General features: G+C 37.9%; 1 protein-coding gene across 1 annotated transcript; it reads left to right on the plus strand.

Annotated features, from left to right (window-relative positions):
• The first annotated feature begins 242 nt into the window (after positions 1–242).
• On the plus strand, positions 243–14,259 carry LOC138314044 (tRNA (cytidine(32)/guanosine(34)-2'-O)-methyltransferase-like). Its single transcript, XM_069254242.1, has 7 exons — positions 243–415; positions 2,989–3,058; positions 3,260–3,425; positions 7,813–7,905; positions 13,119–13,200; positions 13,438–13,541; positions 13,898–14,259. Exons 1-7 carry the CDS (start codon positions 295–297, stop codon positions 14,189–14,191), a joined length of 930 nt encoding a protein of 309 aa, XP_069110343.1. The 5' UTR covers positions 243–294; the 3' UTR covers positions 14,192–14,259.
• The last annotated feature ends 131 nt before the right edge of the window (positions 14,260–14,390 follow it).

The raw sequence follows: 14,390 nt of genomic DNA on the forward strand, positions 1-14,390 counted from the left end.
AACACCAGACTCCTGTGTCTAAACATAAAGCGGTACTGTTGCATGTACACTAGTTGCCTTCTCTTCCCTCTATAGAGCTGCACTAGTCCTATTATCACACACAAATTCTATAGTCTATAAAACAATGGATGTTTAGTTTGACTTCTCTAAATTTCTTCTATAGTATACAAAAGCTTATTGATGATTTGTTAACATTAAATTTCACAACTGTTCAAGTACATGTATATTGTACATACAGGTATACATTGTACCAGTGATTTAAAAGGTCGATCTAGTGGTGATATCAGTTCTGTGATGGGGAAGTCCAGTAAGGACAAGAGAGATGTGTACTACAGGCTGGCCAAGGAAGAAGGATGGAGAGCTCGCAGTGCATTCAAACTACTGCAGATCAACCAAGACTTTAACCTTTTCCAAGGTATCGTCTCAACATTTTTGTAGCTTTAATTAAAGAAAGGATTCACCTGGAAACATAGTGGCACATAATACTATTTGGTTTGGCCCAGTGTGATATATGTCACTTTAATACATACAATAATATATTATACAAATATTTCATGGGTTACTGTGCTCTAGTTCATAATATTTAACCCAAGGTGGTGGTAATCAACAAATGTTATATTGCATGAGGCTGAGTGCAATATAATATATGTTGATTACCACCACCGAGGGTTAAATATTATGAACTAGAGCACTGTAGTAACCCAGGGAATATTGGTTTTATTACATAATCACAAGTTTTTCAGTTTAATATTTAAAAAAAACGAATATGATAATCACTTAACAAAATCATCAGCACTGTACCATACGGAGAAGCTTCAAGTCCTATTGAAGATTGACACATAACCCCCGTACATCACGTTGTAACTCCGGTTTAGATGTCTTATTGTCTTCTTTAACATTATCAGACCTGCATGCAACATTTTAATCTTAAACATTCGCAGTGTCCGTCCTCTACATGATAAACGTCTACATGACTTGCCTGATTCGAGATCTATAAAGCTAGCGCGAAATTGAGCGTGAACCTTTATGACGTCATAATAACGTAACTCACTGTTACGAGCGATTCCTCGTAAGTTTTCTACAAAAACTAGACAACAACAGCGAGGTGTTCCTAAAGCCGTGCAATATAACTTCTTCAACCATGCAATATAATTTTTCCATGGAAGCTTGCAATATAACTTCGAACTTTTGGGGCCGCGATGGCCGAGTGGTTAAGATGTCCCGACATATTACCACAAGCCCTTCACCTCTGGGATGCGGGTTCGAATCCCATGTGGGGCAGTTGCCAGGTACTGGCCGCTGGTCGGTGGTTTTTCTCCGGGTACTCCGGCTTTCCTCCACCAACAAACCTGGCACGTCCTTACATGACCCTGGCTGTTAATAGGACGTAAAAATAAATAAACCAAAAAATCGAACTGTGCAGTATAACAAGGTTTTATTGAACAGTCGGGATAATAGTTGAAAATATTATATTTCCTCATATATAGATTGGTGTAAACAAATTATGTAATAAAAAATAATGACCAGGGTTTTATTTGGTTGGTTGTTTAGGCTGATCCTATTAACGGCTCGGATATTTAAGGACTGAATTTGGGGTTTACGTAACATGATAAAGCAGTAGGGGGTAACATCAGAAATTGAAAATGACAATTGCTGGTGATATCTAATTTCAAAATGATAATTCCTGATCAGTGTTCTCCTTTAAGGAATTTTTTCTGCTGGTCCTAAGGACCGGCTGACCTTAAAAGTTACCGGTCTTGACTGAAAGTTACTGGTCCTTACAAAGTTACAATTCATACTTGTAGTTTATATAATTACTAGCAAAGTAATAAGTTTCACTAACAAAATATATCTGCATATCTGGATTAGTATCATAGGCTCTCTCAACAAAGTCAGTGGCGTAGGAAGATGAAACGTAATGGGTGGAAGATGAAACGTAATGGTGGGGAGGGGGGGGGGGGTTCAAAAGTCCCCCAGGAAAAAAATTTACGATAAAGAATGGCCGAGATGAGTTTTACAATTTGTTGAATTTGCGAGCGCCAAAAGCACGAGAATTTGGTGATTGGGATTTGTCCGGGGGTCTCCCCGGGAAAAAAATTACGATTTTAGAATGATGAGTGATGAGTTTTACGATGTATTTTGATGAATATGCATGCGCCGAAGGGGCAAGATATTGTTGTTTGGGGGGTCCAAGGGTCTCCCCTGATAACAAATATTACGATTTGGAATGGCTGAGATGCGTTTTACAATGTATTCTAATGATTTAAGCGTTCTTAATACGGCAATTTTTCAATTTAAAGTTACATGCATTTAGAAATGATAATTGTGAGTGGGGTCATACCATTATGCAACCCAGCTCGATCTGAAATACTGGATTCACACCATCGGCACATTGTTACGTAACTCAAAATAATAATGAATTGATTTTCTTGCTAAGATATATAAACAAATCAATCTTTTAAGAAGCATTTCTTGAAATAGTATAATCCCTTGATGGACATTTTTTAGTCTAGTTCGTTGTGTAATGAATTTTCAATTATTCAAAAAGAACATTTTGAATGCTTGTAGTAAATCGCACGCGCAGCCTAAAATGATTACCCCTGCCCCCCCACCCACTTCCTACACCCCTGAAAGTTGACTAAAAACCAGAATATTACGAAAATTTGTTTTGTACCTTTCTACAATTCTACAGCCATTTTTGTTTGTATATATATCTTCTATCTGGACCAAAAGTTGCCAGTTAAAGGACCAGCTACACGGTAAAAATTGTCTGCCCTACTATAAAATTGCCGGTCATGGGCAGACGGACAGGCGTTAATTTCGAACGCTGTTCCTGATCGATGCATGGCAGCATTTAATAATTATACAGGATATGAAATCAGTGTTGTATTTACCTATATATGTTTTAGGGGATGAAAAATGAGTAGATTAAATGTATGATGATAAATGTCACTTACACTACAATTCACTTGATTTGTAATTGTATAGGTGTTAAAAAGGTGGTCGATTTGTGTGCTGCCCCAGGAAGCTGGAGTCAGGTGTTGTCAAGGAAACTCAGGTAATGCTATGTTACAACACAGAACTGAAAATTTAGTAATCACTGTTTCATTGTACCAGCCCTAATGATTATAGAGGAATTATCCAGGCTTTCATATACTTGTCTTTCTTTATGTTGTGATACATTCAGAATTCAATTTTTAGGCAACAACATTACATGTTATAGGTTTCTTCCTAACACTAATACTATCCTTGATTACAGAGGGGAGGATGGGAAAGGTGAGGATGTGAAGATTGTAGCCGTAGATCTCCAGGCCATGGCACCAATTCCTGGTGTTATACAGCTACAAGGAGACATCACAAAGGTAAGTCTCACCACAGGGGCTTCACACATCCTTACACACCAAAATAATACAACTACATGGAAAGTTTGGTGACATCACAAAGGTAAGGCTGACCACAGCGGCTTCATACATCCTTACACACAAAAATAATACATCTACATGGAAAATTTGGTGACATCACAAAGGTAAGGCTGACCACAGGGGCTTCACACATCCTTACACACCAAAATAATACAGCTACATGGAAAGTTTGGTGACATCACAAAGGTAAGGCTGACCACAGCAGCTTCACACATCCTTACACACAAAAATAATACATCTACATGGAAAGTTTGGTGACATCACAAAGGTAAGGCTGACCACAGGGGCTTCACACATCCTTACACACCAAAATAATACAGCTACATGGAGAGTTTGGAGACATCACAAAGGTAAGGCTGACCACAGGGGCTTCACACATCCTTACACACCAAAATAATACAGCTACATGGAAAGTTTGGTGACATCACAAAGGTAAGGCTGACCACAGCAGCTTCACACATCCTTACACACAAAAATAATACATCTACATGGAAAGTTTGGTGACATCACAAAGGTAAGGCTGACCTCAGCGGCTTCACACATCATTACACAACAAAATAATACAGCTACATTTGGAGACATCACAAAGGTAAGGCTGACCACAGGGGCTTCACACATCCTTACACACTAAAATAATACAGCTACATGGAGAGTTTGGAGACATCACAAAGGTAAGGCTGACCACAGGGGCTTCACACATCCTTACACACTAAAATAATACAGCTACATGGAGAGATTGGAGACATCACAAAGGTAAGGCTGACCAGCGGTTACACATTTAACATAAAATATAATTACATGGAAATGTTTGGTGAATACAAGGTAAGGTGACCGCGGTTCACACAACTTCACAACAAATAACAGTATCAAAGGCTAGGGTTGACCTAGGGTTAACCAAAAAATTTTCTAAAAAACACATACCTAAATAATCAGCTATACAAGGTACGGATGACTCCACTACACAGGGTCCTTTCATCTCTAAACACAAAAAACTAAGTATCACACAGGTAAGGTTGACTAGGGGTTCACAATCTACACACAGAAAATGATAATGCAATCAAAGGTAAGTTGACTCACAGGCGCGCACACTTCACAACATAATCCTCAAACAACAAAAATAATAACAGCTATCACAAAGGTAGGTTGATCTAGGGGGCTTTAACATCTTAACACAATAAGATACAGCTATCACAAAGGGTATGGTTGTACCTCAGGGCTGCACACATCCGTAACACACCAAAAGATACTGCTGTATCAACAAAGGGTATTCAAGATTGGCCTCAGGGCGTTCATACCACATCACTTACTCACCAAAATATACTTTGAGCACCGCTATCACAAAGGTGTTATATAAAGGTTGATCGCCAGGGGCTTCAACACATACTATACACACACACCAAATACTATTTCATGCTATTACTATATGGTAATGTAAGGACTGAACATCAGCGGCACCTTCCCCCCTTCAACGAAATCCTGACACACCAAAATAATACAGCTACGCATTTGGAGACATCACAAAGGTAAGTGCTCTGACATCAGGGGCTTCACACATTTCCTTACACACTAAAATAATAAAGCTATTCACAAAGGTAAGGTTTGGATCCTCAAGGGGATTCACACATCCTTAACACATCAAAATAATATACAGCAACATGAATAGTTTGGAGACTATTACAAAGGTAAGGTTGAGCTCAGGGGCTTCACACATTTCCTCACACACAAATAATCACAGCTACATGGAAATGTCAAGGTCTGACCTCTGGGGCTTCAAAAACATCCATTACACAACCAAAATAATAATCAGCTTATCACAATAGGTATAGGTTGACCATACTGCGGCTTCACACATCCTAACAACACCCAAATTAATACAGCTTATCACAAAGGTAAGGTTGACCCAAGGGGTTTCACACATACCTTTACACACCTCAATTTTATAATACAGCTATCACCATAGTATGGTTCGACCTCAGGGGGCTTCACACAATTTTAAACACTACAAAAAATATACAGCTATTTACAAAAGGTATAGGGTGGCAACCAGCGGTCTTCACATATCATAGACACACCATCATTATATACAGCTATCACAAAGGTATGGTTGACCCACAAGACCGGCTTCTACACATTTCCTTACTCACCAAAAAATATTTCTCTACATGGTAAGTTTGGTGTCTTCAACAATAGGTAATGGGTGACGACTGCAGCTTCATACATACATTATACATCTATTTATTACTGCTATCTCAAAAAGTGTAAGGTTGACCCACCGGGACTACACCAACCCCCAGGACCAAAGAGACCCTAAACACAACACCCCCACACACCACAACACACCAAGTCACCCACCCACACAACACGTACACACAAAACACAGGACCCGACACAACCCTCACACAAAACCAAGTACACACCCACAGGCATCACACAAACCAGAGTGTTCACAAAACCTCCCCCCCCCCCCTCCCTCCCCTTCCCCCCCAACCCCTCCTCCCCCCCCCCCACCCCCCCCCTCTCCCCCTTCACACTTGCCCTACCCTCACTCCCTCACCCCCTTCCCCCTCCCCGCCTCCCGCCCCCTCCTCCCTACCCTCTCCCCCATCTCCCCCCCGTCCACCCCCCCTCCCCTCCCCCTCCGCCCCTCACCCCCCTCCACCCTCCCCCTACCCCCCGCCCTCTCACCCCACCTACCCCCCCTACCTCTCAGGGGCTTCATCCACATCACTAACATACCAAAATAATACCAGCTATCACAAAAAGGTAAGGCTGACCTCAGGGCGGCTTTCACACATCCTAACACACACAAAATAATTACAGCTATACAAATGTTAAGGTTGACCTTCAAGGGCTTCACACATTTCCCTTTTTTTAAACACACACCAAAATGATACCTGCTGATCACCCAATGGTAAGGTTGACCTCAGGGGCTCTCAAACACCTTTCCAACAACCAAAAATGATACTGCTATCATCAAGGTTAAGATTGACCTCAGGGGCTTCACAAATCCTTTCACACCAAATTATTACAGCTATAACAAAGGTTACGGTTCGTTGTTCTCAGGGGCTTCTACACATCATTACACACACCAAAATGATAACAGCTTTCCACCAAAGGTAAGGTTGGACCTCAGGAGATAGATTCAAACATCCTTACACACCAAGAAATAATACGAGCCTATCACAAAAGGTCTAGGTTGGACCTCCAGGGGCCTTCACACATCCCACTTACAACACCAAAATTAACTACAAGCTTATCCTCAAAAAGTCAAGGTTGACCTCAGGGGCTTCACACATCTTTTACACTTCAATTTGATACAGCTAGATCATCAAAGGTAAGGTTGTACCTCAGGTGGCTTCATCTCATCCTTACTTACCGCAAAATCATTACAGCTTATTCACTAAGGGTAAGGTTTGACACTCAGGGGCTTCACACATCCTATCCATACCAAAATTAATACAGCTTCTCACAAAGGGTAAGGTTGACCTCAGGGGCTTTCACTCCTATTTATCACAACAAAATAATGCATGCTATCACAAATGGTAAGTTTTGACCTTCAGCGGCCCCTTCACACATCTATTACTCAACAAAATAATACAGCTTACATTAAGGAGACATCTCAAAGGTAAGGCTGCACACACTGGGTGCTTCACACCTATCCTTACACCACTAAAATAATACAGTTACCATGGGAGAGTTTGGAGCCAATTCACAAAGGTCCGCCAAGGCTGACCACGGGGTGCTTCACTCATCATTGCACAACAAATTAATACAGCTAATGGAGAGGACATCATAAAGGTTCACAAGACTGCACCACAGGGGCTTAACCAATCATTACACACCAAACTAATACAGCTACATGGAGACATCACAACAAGTAGAAACTGGCAATAACAATTAGAAGGCAGTGTGTTAATTGCCTTATAGCAACTCTTTGTTCCAATCACAATGAAGAGGAGTATTGTTATTTTGCTTTGACATAATAGCATGCTTGTCTTAAAGGGGCTACTCTTGAATGCTTGTTTAACAGGGGCTTCAAACAATTTTTAAAAAAATAAAAATTTGATTGATATAACACTTAAGTAAGCTACCCAAACTCTTCAGTTGCAGTCTGAGATAGAAGAATATGTCTCTTCTAAACCCTACACTCCCAGCACCCCAAACAAAAAAAAACCATCATCACAGGGACTTTTTTCTTGTGATTCCTATTAAAAGCCTCATTAGACACAATGAAGTTGAACATATCTTGAGGGACATATCTTGAGGGACAGTCACCTTTGATTAGCGATTTGTGTGTCTTTTTAAAACAAAACAAAACAACCTATAATTTGGTTATTAATTAACTTCAATTTTGTTTGTCAAGACTATAAGGCTTATATTTTATTTGTAGAAAATCAAACAGCACAGGGAACTCTTTAGACATTTTGAAGGGGAGCCGGACGCCGGCGCGCTGCGCTCGCGCAGCTCTGGACAGTCCCAGATGGTAATTAAGTATGCTATTTATGTAACATTAATGGGAATCATATTCATTAAGGACATTCTGTCAGCCTACATTTGAATCTTGTTTCACAAACCATGTCTTAAAGTTGGTTGATTAAAAACTTTTGCAACTGTCCCGTATCTACACTACACTTAAGACATTCTGAGTTTGTAAACTATTACTTTTTACCTTTACCAAACTGTCACCTTACATTTGTCCCTTGATGAGGATTTGTAGCTCTTAGGAATATTGCTTTATTGTTGGGAATAAACAATGTATATCTTTTTACAGTGACTGGGACTAATTGACATTGATGAATATAATGTCAAGCCCAGCTGTTATTAGCTGTAAGTTTAAGTTTTTTTACTAAGGGTCCAGCTGGACAAACAATTTCTATAAAAAACACTCTCCTATAACATATTATCTGAAACATAATACATATAGCTAGAAAATCAAATTAAGGTTCAGGGACTCTTTGCATTTCACTTATGACATAAATATTGTATAAGAAATTGAAAAAGTGTCCAGTCCAAATCTCATTATTTGTTGGTGGGACAAATCAATACTATTCTATAATTTGGTATAAAAAGGTCGATACTCTTGATCAAAGTATTGCTTTTAATAATACCCATTCCACTAAGATAGAGTTTGAAACATCCTTTTATATCCTCCTCTTTGTTTTTTACTTTTTATTCACAGGGCTTACTAAACATCACCACACCCTTGTTACTAATGAGCCCAGGGGAACTTGTGTTGCCAAGGATAAAATCACTTATGAACTTTGGTTTTCTTCAATTGTTAATGCATTTTCAACATCAGCTGGTTCATCTCATTCTATTTAGGATATTTTTTCAGGGTGGAGTTTTGATTTTTTAAACCTGGTTGCCAAAACGGCATATGATTGTACTCGACTCACACTCAAGTTGATATGCTCGTTACTCTGCTTTTTGAAAGGTAATTGTTAAACCTGACAAAACATACTCAAAAGGCTAAAAATTGATAATTTTCTCAAAGTTATGAACCATAAGTTGATGATCTCATTCATTTCAAATCCTTTGAAAAAAGAGATTAACACTTTTACGATATTATAATTTATTTATTTTCAGCTTTTATATTGCCTAAACATAATTACTGTTAATCAACTTACCATTCCATGGAAATCGGTTATTTTCCATTGGGGTTGATATTTTCTGCGATTGCGCTGGGAAATTGCTGATGAATCGCAAAAATTGAGATCTGAAAGATTTTTGTAAAAATGGTGGTTTGATGTCTACCGTTTTTTTTCATAGCGTTTGCTCTCTCTCGCGCTAATTACTTTCCGCTGAACATTAAATTTTCTAGTCTATAGAGATCAAAATTTGTAAAAAATTTCGGCTCAAAAGTAACCACGGCTACACGGCTATTATTCACGGTGGACCTTTGTTATGCCCAAGGAATTTTTTCACTGGGATTAAAATTCCCAAATGTTGAGTTATTATGGTTCTTTCTTGCTTACTTATGGATCAGGACATAATTATCACAGAGATTAATTTTTTGCCATGGATATAATCTCTCTCGAACGTTTAAAATCCGAACAATCCGAACATGAACAATTAGTTGGACTTACCGTACTCCATACCATAAACAGGCTCATCGTTTGTTATAAATTGTTAAGGTGTATGCTTGGAAGGGAGAACAGTTATATGTAATTACCTGGTATGTAGATTTGCTTGGCACCACAGATAAGGGTTTACTCTGATTATATTTCAGAGTATTCCGAGGAAATGATGTAAACTCTGCTGTTGTATTCACAACTAAAGAATAATTTTCCCAGCCTAGTGTCCAATATTTAAGCCGCGAGGAAGTAGTCGGAAACTCCTAGTATAGGTCAAGAATATAGGATGCTTGGTTATAAAAGACACCATTAAGTCAACTTTACCATTACATATATCAGTATAGGGAATATGAGAAATCCTTAAAATGGACAAGGGTAAAGTACAATTATTACATAGAGTAGTTTCACCATTGCCAGTGATTGTGATGTTGTATTTTGAACATGACTTTTTCAGCGTGGGGGTCTAATTACCATTGCTAATTGTAATTAATTACAATTACAATTACTTGGTCAAAAACTCAATTACAATTACAAATACTCCCAGTTTTTGTAAATGTAATTGAAGTACAATTACAATTTACATTCAAAAAAAGTAATTAATTAACAATTACCATTTGACATTTTCCTAATATGTTTATTTGATATGGGTATTACCAAGGGATTTATAGTGGGAATATACGTCCTTGACATACACATTGTATAACCATACATGTAGAGCAGCACGGTCCCTTTATGCACTATCGATTTATCCAGTATGACTCACTAGTCTAATCTACATGAACTAGCTTAAATCCCTGTTCACCACTCTACAAATAAATCCTAGTTACAATTGAGTATTGGTAGGGTGTGTATTTGTTTTACATGTAAATTTTTATTGGATCCTAGCAGTATATTGTCAAATTGCGTAGTTTATGTACAGGTATCCATATTTTTATTGCATTTTATCATTTTAGCATCTCAAAATCATCTCAGCGGTTGTATCTGTCTGGTGGAATACTTTGCAAGAATTAAAATACTTAAAACCATCTCTTTCTGGAGCTGAATGGCTGTATAGTAAGTACTTGTAGCTAAAAAAAGACGAAATTTAGAATGCTCTGACTGTGAAGAAAATGTATTTTCCAGAACTTTAATGGGTGTAACAACTATTTTCTAGAGTTTGTGCATCTTCACTGTGGAATAGTGGGGAAGGGGAACTAGAATTTCAGTTTTGGCTTGATGAACCTCAGGAGGGGCGTGGCCCAATAGGTAACATGTTATTTATATAGTGGGAAAATTCCTTCAGAAGAAAAAATGAACCTGTATTCAGAACATTACTTGGCTATTACAAACCAGTGAGCGGTACAGGCCATCTCGGGCCTCTTGTTTATGCCCAAGGATTTTTCACTGGATATAAATTCCCAATTTTGAGTAATTTGTTCTGCTTCACCCTATGACCAGAATAATTTCACAGAGATTGAATTTTTGCTGTATCTAATCTCTCTACGAAATTTAAATCGAACATCGAACATGAAAATAAGTTGACTTACCGTACTCCATACACAGGCTTCGTTTGTATAAATGTTAAGGTGTTTGTTGAAGGAGAGCTGTATATGTAATACCTGGTAAGTAGTTTTTGCTTGGACCACAAGATAGGTTTCTTATGATATTTCAGATATTCCGAGGAAAAGATGTAACTCTGCTGTATTCACAACTAAAGGATATTTTTCCCGCTAGTGTCAATATTTAAGCCGAGAAAGTAGTCGGAACTCCAGTATAGGGTAAGAACAGAGATGCTTGGTGATAAAAGACCATTAAGTCGTGTAAAGTACAATTTACCATTGAGTAGTTTCATGACTTCCAGTGATTGTGATGTTGTATTTTGACATGATTTTGTGATGTCATAATCACTGGAAGATGGGTTAATCAACTTGATATCATACTTTACTTTTCCCTTAAAAACCACTGTATTATAGACATGTATTGACTGTGGATGAACCAGACTGTATTATAGATATGTATTGACTGTGGATGAACCAGACTGTATTATAGACATGTTTTGACTGTGGATGAACCAGACTGTATTATAGACATGTTTTGACTGTGGATGAACCAGACTGTTGATGAACCAGACTGTATTATAGACATGTTTTGACTGTGGATGAACCAGACTGTATTATAGACATGTTTTGACTGTGGATGAACCAGACTGTATTATAGACATGTTTTGACTGTGGATGAACCAGACTGTATTATAGACATGTTTTGACTGTGGATGAACCAGACTGTATTATAGACATGTTTTGACTGTGGATGAACCAGACTGTATTATAGACATGTTTTGACTGTGGATGAACCAGACTGTATTATAGACATGTTTTGACTGTGGATGAACCAGACTGTTGATGAACCAGACTGTATTATAGACATGTTTTGACTGTGGATGAACCAGACTGTATTATAGACATGTTTTGACTGTGGATGAACCAGACTGTATTATAGACATGTTTTGACTGTGTGGATGAACCAGACTGTATTATAGACATGTTTTGACTGTGGATGAACCAGACTGTATTATAGACTTATTTTAGACTGTGGATGAATCAGACTGTGTATTTATAGACATGTTTTGATTGTGGATGAACCAGACTGTATTATAGACATGTTTTGACTGTGGATGAACCAGACTGTTGATGAACCAGACTGTATTATAGACATGTTTTGACTGTGGATGAACCCAGACTGTTGATGAACCAGACTGTATTATAGACAATGTTTGTTTTGACTGTGGATGAACCAGACTGTATTATAGACATGTTTTGACTGTGGATGAACCAGACTGTATTATAGACATGTTTTGACTGTGGATGAACCAGACTGTATTATAGACATGTTTTGACTGTGGATGAACCAGACTGTATTATAGACATGTTTTGACTGTGGATGAACCAGACTGTATTATAGACATGTTTTGACTGTGGATGAACCAGACTGTATTATAGACAGTTTTGATTGTAGGATGAACCATGTTTTGAACTGGTATAATAGAGACATGTTTTGACTGTGGATGAACCAGACTGTTGATGAACCAGAACTGTATTATAGACATGTTTTGACTGTGGATGAACCAGACTGTTGATGAACCAGACTGTATAAAGATAGACATGTTTTGACTGTGGATGAACCAGACCGTACTTATATGACATGTTTTGACTGTGGATGAACCAGACTGTATTATAGACATGTTTTGACTGGATGAACCAGACTGTATTATAGACATGTTTTGACTGTGGATGAACCATACTGTATTATAGACATGTTTTGACTGTGGATGAACCAGACTGGAGGGATGGTAGTGATACTACAAATTTGTCCAAGCTCAATGTCAGGTCATTGTGACCTACATTTTGACCTTTGACTATTGATTAAGAAAAACCTTGTCAAGACTAGATCTTCTGTGTTATAAGGTACTCAAACTTCATGCTTGGTGTGTAGGTCTATCTTGGTTAAGTAATGTGCCACATTTTAGAGCCAGATCACTGCAACTTACATTATCCCTTTGACTCAATAGTGGTTCTAAGTTGACGAGGTGGAGCACATACAGTACATAATTTGTCTGTAAAATGATGTTATTTTGTTTCCAGAGGCGTTTGTTGTGTGTCAGGGCTATGCTCCACCTGAGGGCTACCAACCAAATATGTCAAACCCACTTCTGGATCATCGCTATGGTAACAGGCTTAACTTTTATTTAGCTAAAATTGATCATGGTTTCTTCCATAGAAATTTGGAAATTTATATTTCTAATAATTTGTTTATTCATCAATTCTGATAGTTCTGAATTATTATTGCTATGATAACAGAATTCATAACAGATTTTGTTGCTGTGAGAATACAATCAAGTATTGAGTGTTAACATACATTTGATATTTCATTGTACAGGTTATGAATCTTTTGTTTAATTACAGATGTAGATTTTAACAACCTGGAGGGTCCTAACCGTGTCATAGTTCCATTCCTGGCCTGCGGTGACCTAAGTGGGTTTGACTCAGACAGAACCTACCCACTCCAGGTATGTTATAAAATGTTATGTGCTATCATAGTCACTTAAGGATATGCCATCATAGTCACTTAAGGATGTGCCAGGTTTTGTAGCTGGAAAGCTGGAGTTTAGAGAAAACCCACTGACCTAGCTACATCCATTAGCTGGCATATAATATAAAAGAGATGCAAAGTTATGATTTTATGTTTCATTGCATGGCTAGTGTCGAGTATCATATTTGTCCATTTCCTTTGTAGGATATAAATTTTGTATATAATTCTTACTTGTATTACTGTAATTTTGAATATGCATATGTATATGAAACACAGAAATCATGTAATTGTTTGAAAATTGGAGTAACCATTTAATGTAAATTTTGATTACAGTTGGAAGAAGGAAAGGAGTATACCTACCACCCACCTACCCAGTCCCCGATCAGTCCCCCGTACAAAGAGGCCTGCCACCTCAGGAAGACTGACCAACTAGCTAAACAGGAAGTGCAGACATCTTGTCCTGCTGCCGTGGCAACCGGAAATGTTGATGATTCTGAAAAGACTGTTGAAGGAGCTGTTGGTGGTGTAAAAAGTTTATCCACAAAAGACACAAAACATGATGATGTATCGTGTGGAAACTCAGACAGTATGCAATCAAAACTAAATGACCTGACTTTGGACCATTAACTTGCAAAGTATATGTATATATTATATGAATAAATTTAAAATTTAAGTTTTATAAAAGTGTTCTGATATTTTTGAAGTATAACATTTTGTCAGAAAAAATTTGTTGCACTAGAATTTTTTTTTCAGGCTTTTTTGGATACATACAGGTATTATGACAGTTTTGCAATCGATCAACACACATCATTTAGGTAGATGTACA

The sequence above is a fragment of the Argopecten irradians genome, unplaced genomic scaffold (genome assembly GCF_041381155.1).
Source record: "Argopecten irradians isolate NY unplaced genomic scaffold, Ai_NY scaffold_1247, whole genome shotgun sequence".
In the NCBI taxonomy this organism is placed as follows: Eukaryota; Metazoa; Mollusca; class Bivalvia; order Pectinida; family Pectinidae; genus Argopecten; species Argopecten irradians.

Bases quoted from the DNA above. Each gene is read 5' to 3' on its own strand.
- LOC138314044 (XM_069254242.1), top strand. From the start codon at position 295: ATGGGGAAGTCCAGTAAGGACAAGAGAGATGTGTACTACAGGCTGGCC. The intron at 416-2,988 runs GTATCGTCTCAA...GTAATTGTATAG, and splicing joins AGACTTTAACCTTTTCCAAG to GTGTTAAAAAGGTGGTCGAT. The intron at 3,426-7,812 runs GTTTGGTGACAT...TTTTATTTGTAG, and splicing joins ATAATACAACTACATGGAAA to AAAATCAAACAGCACAGGGA.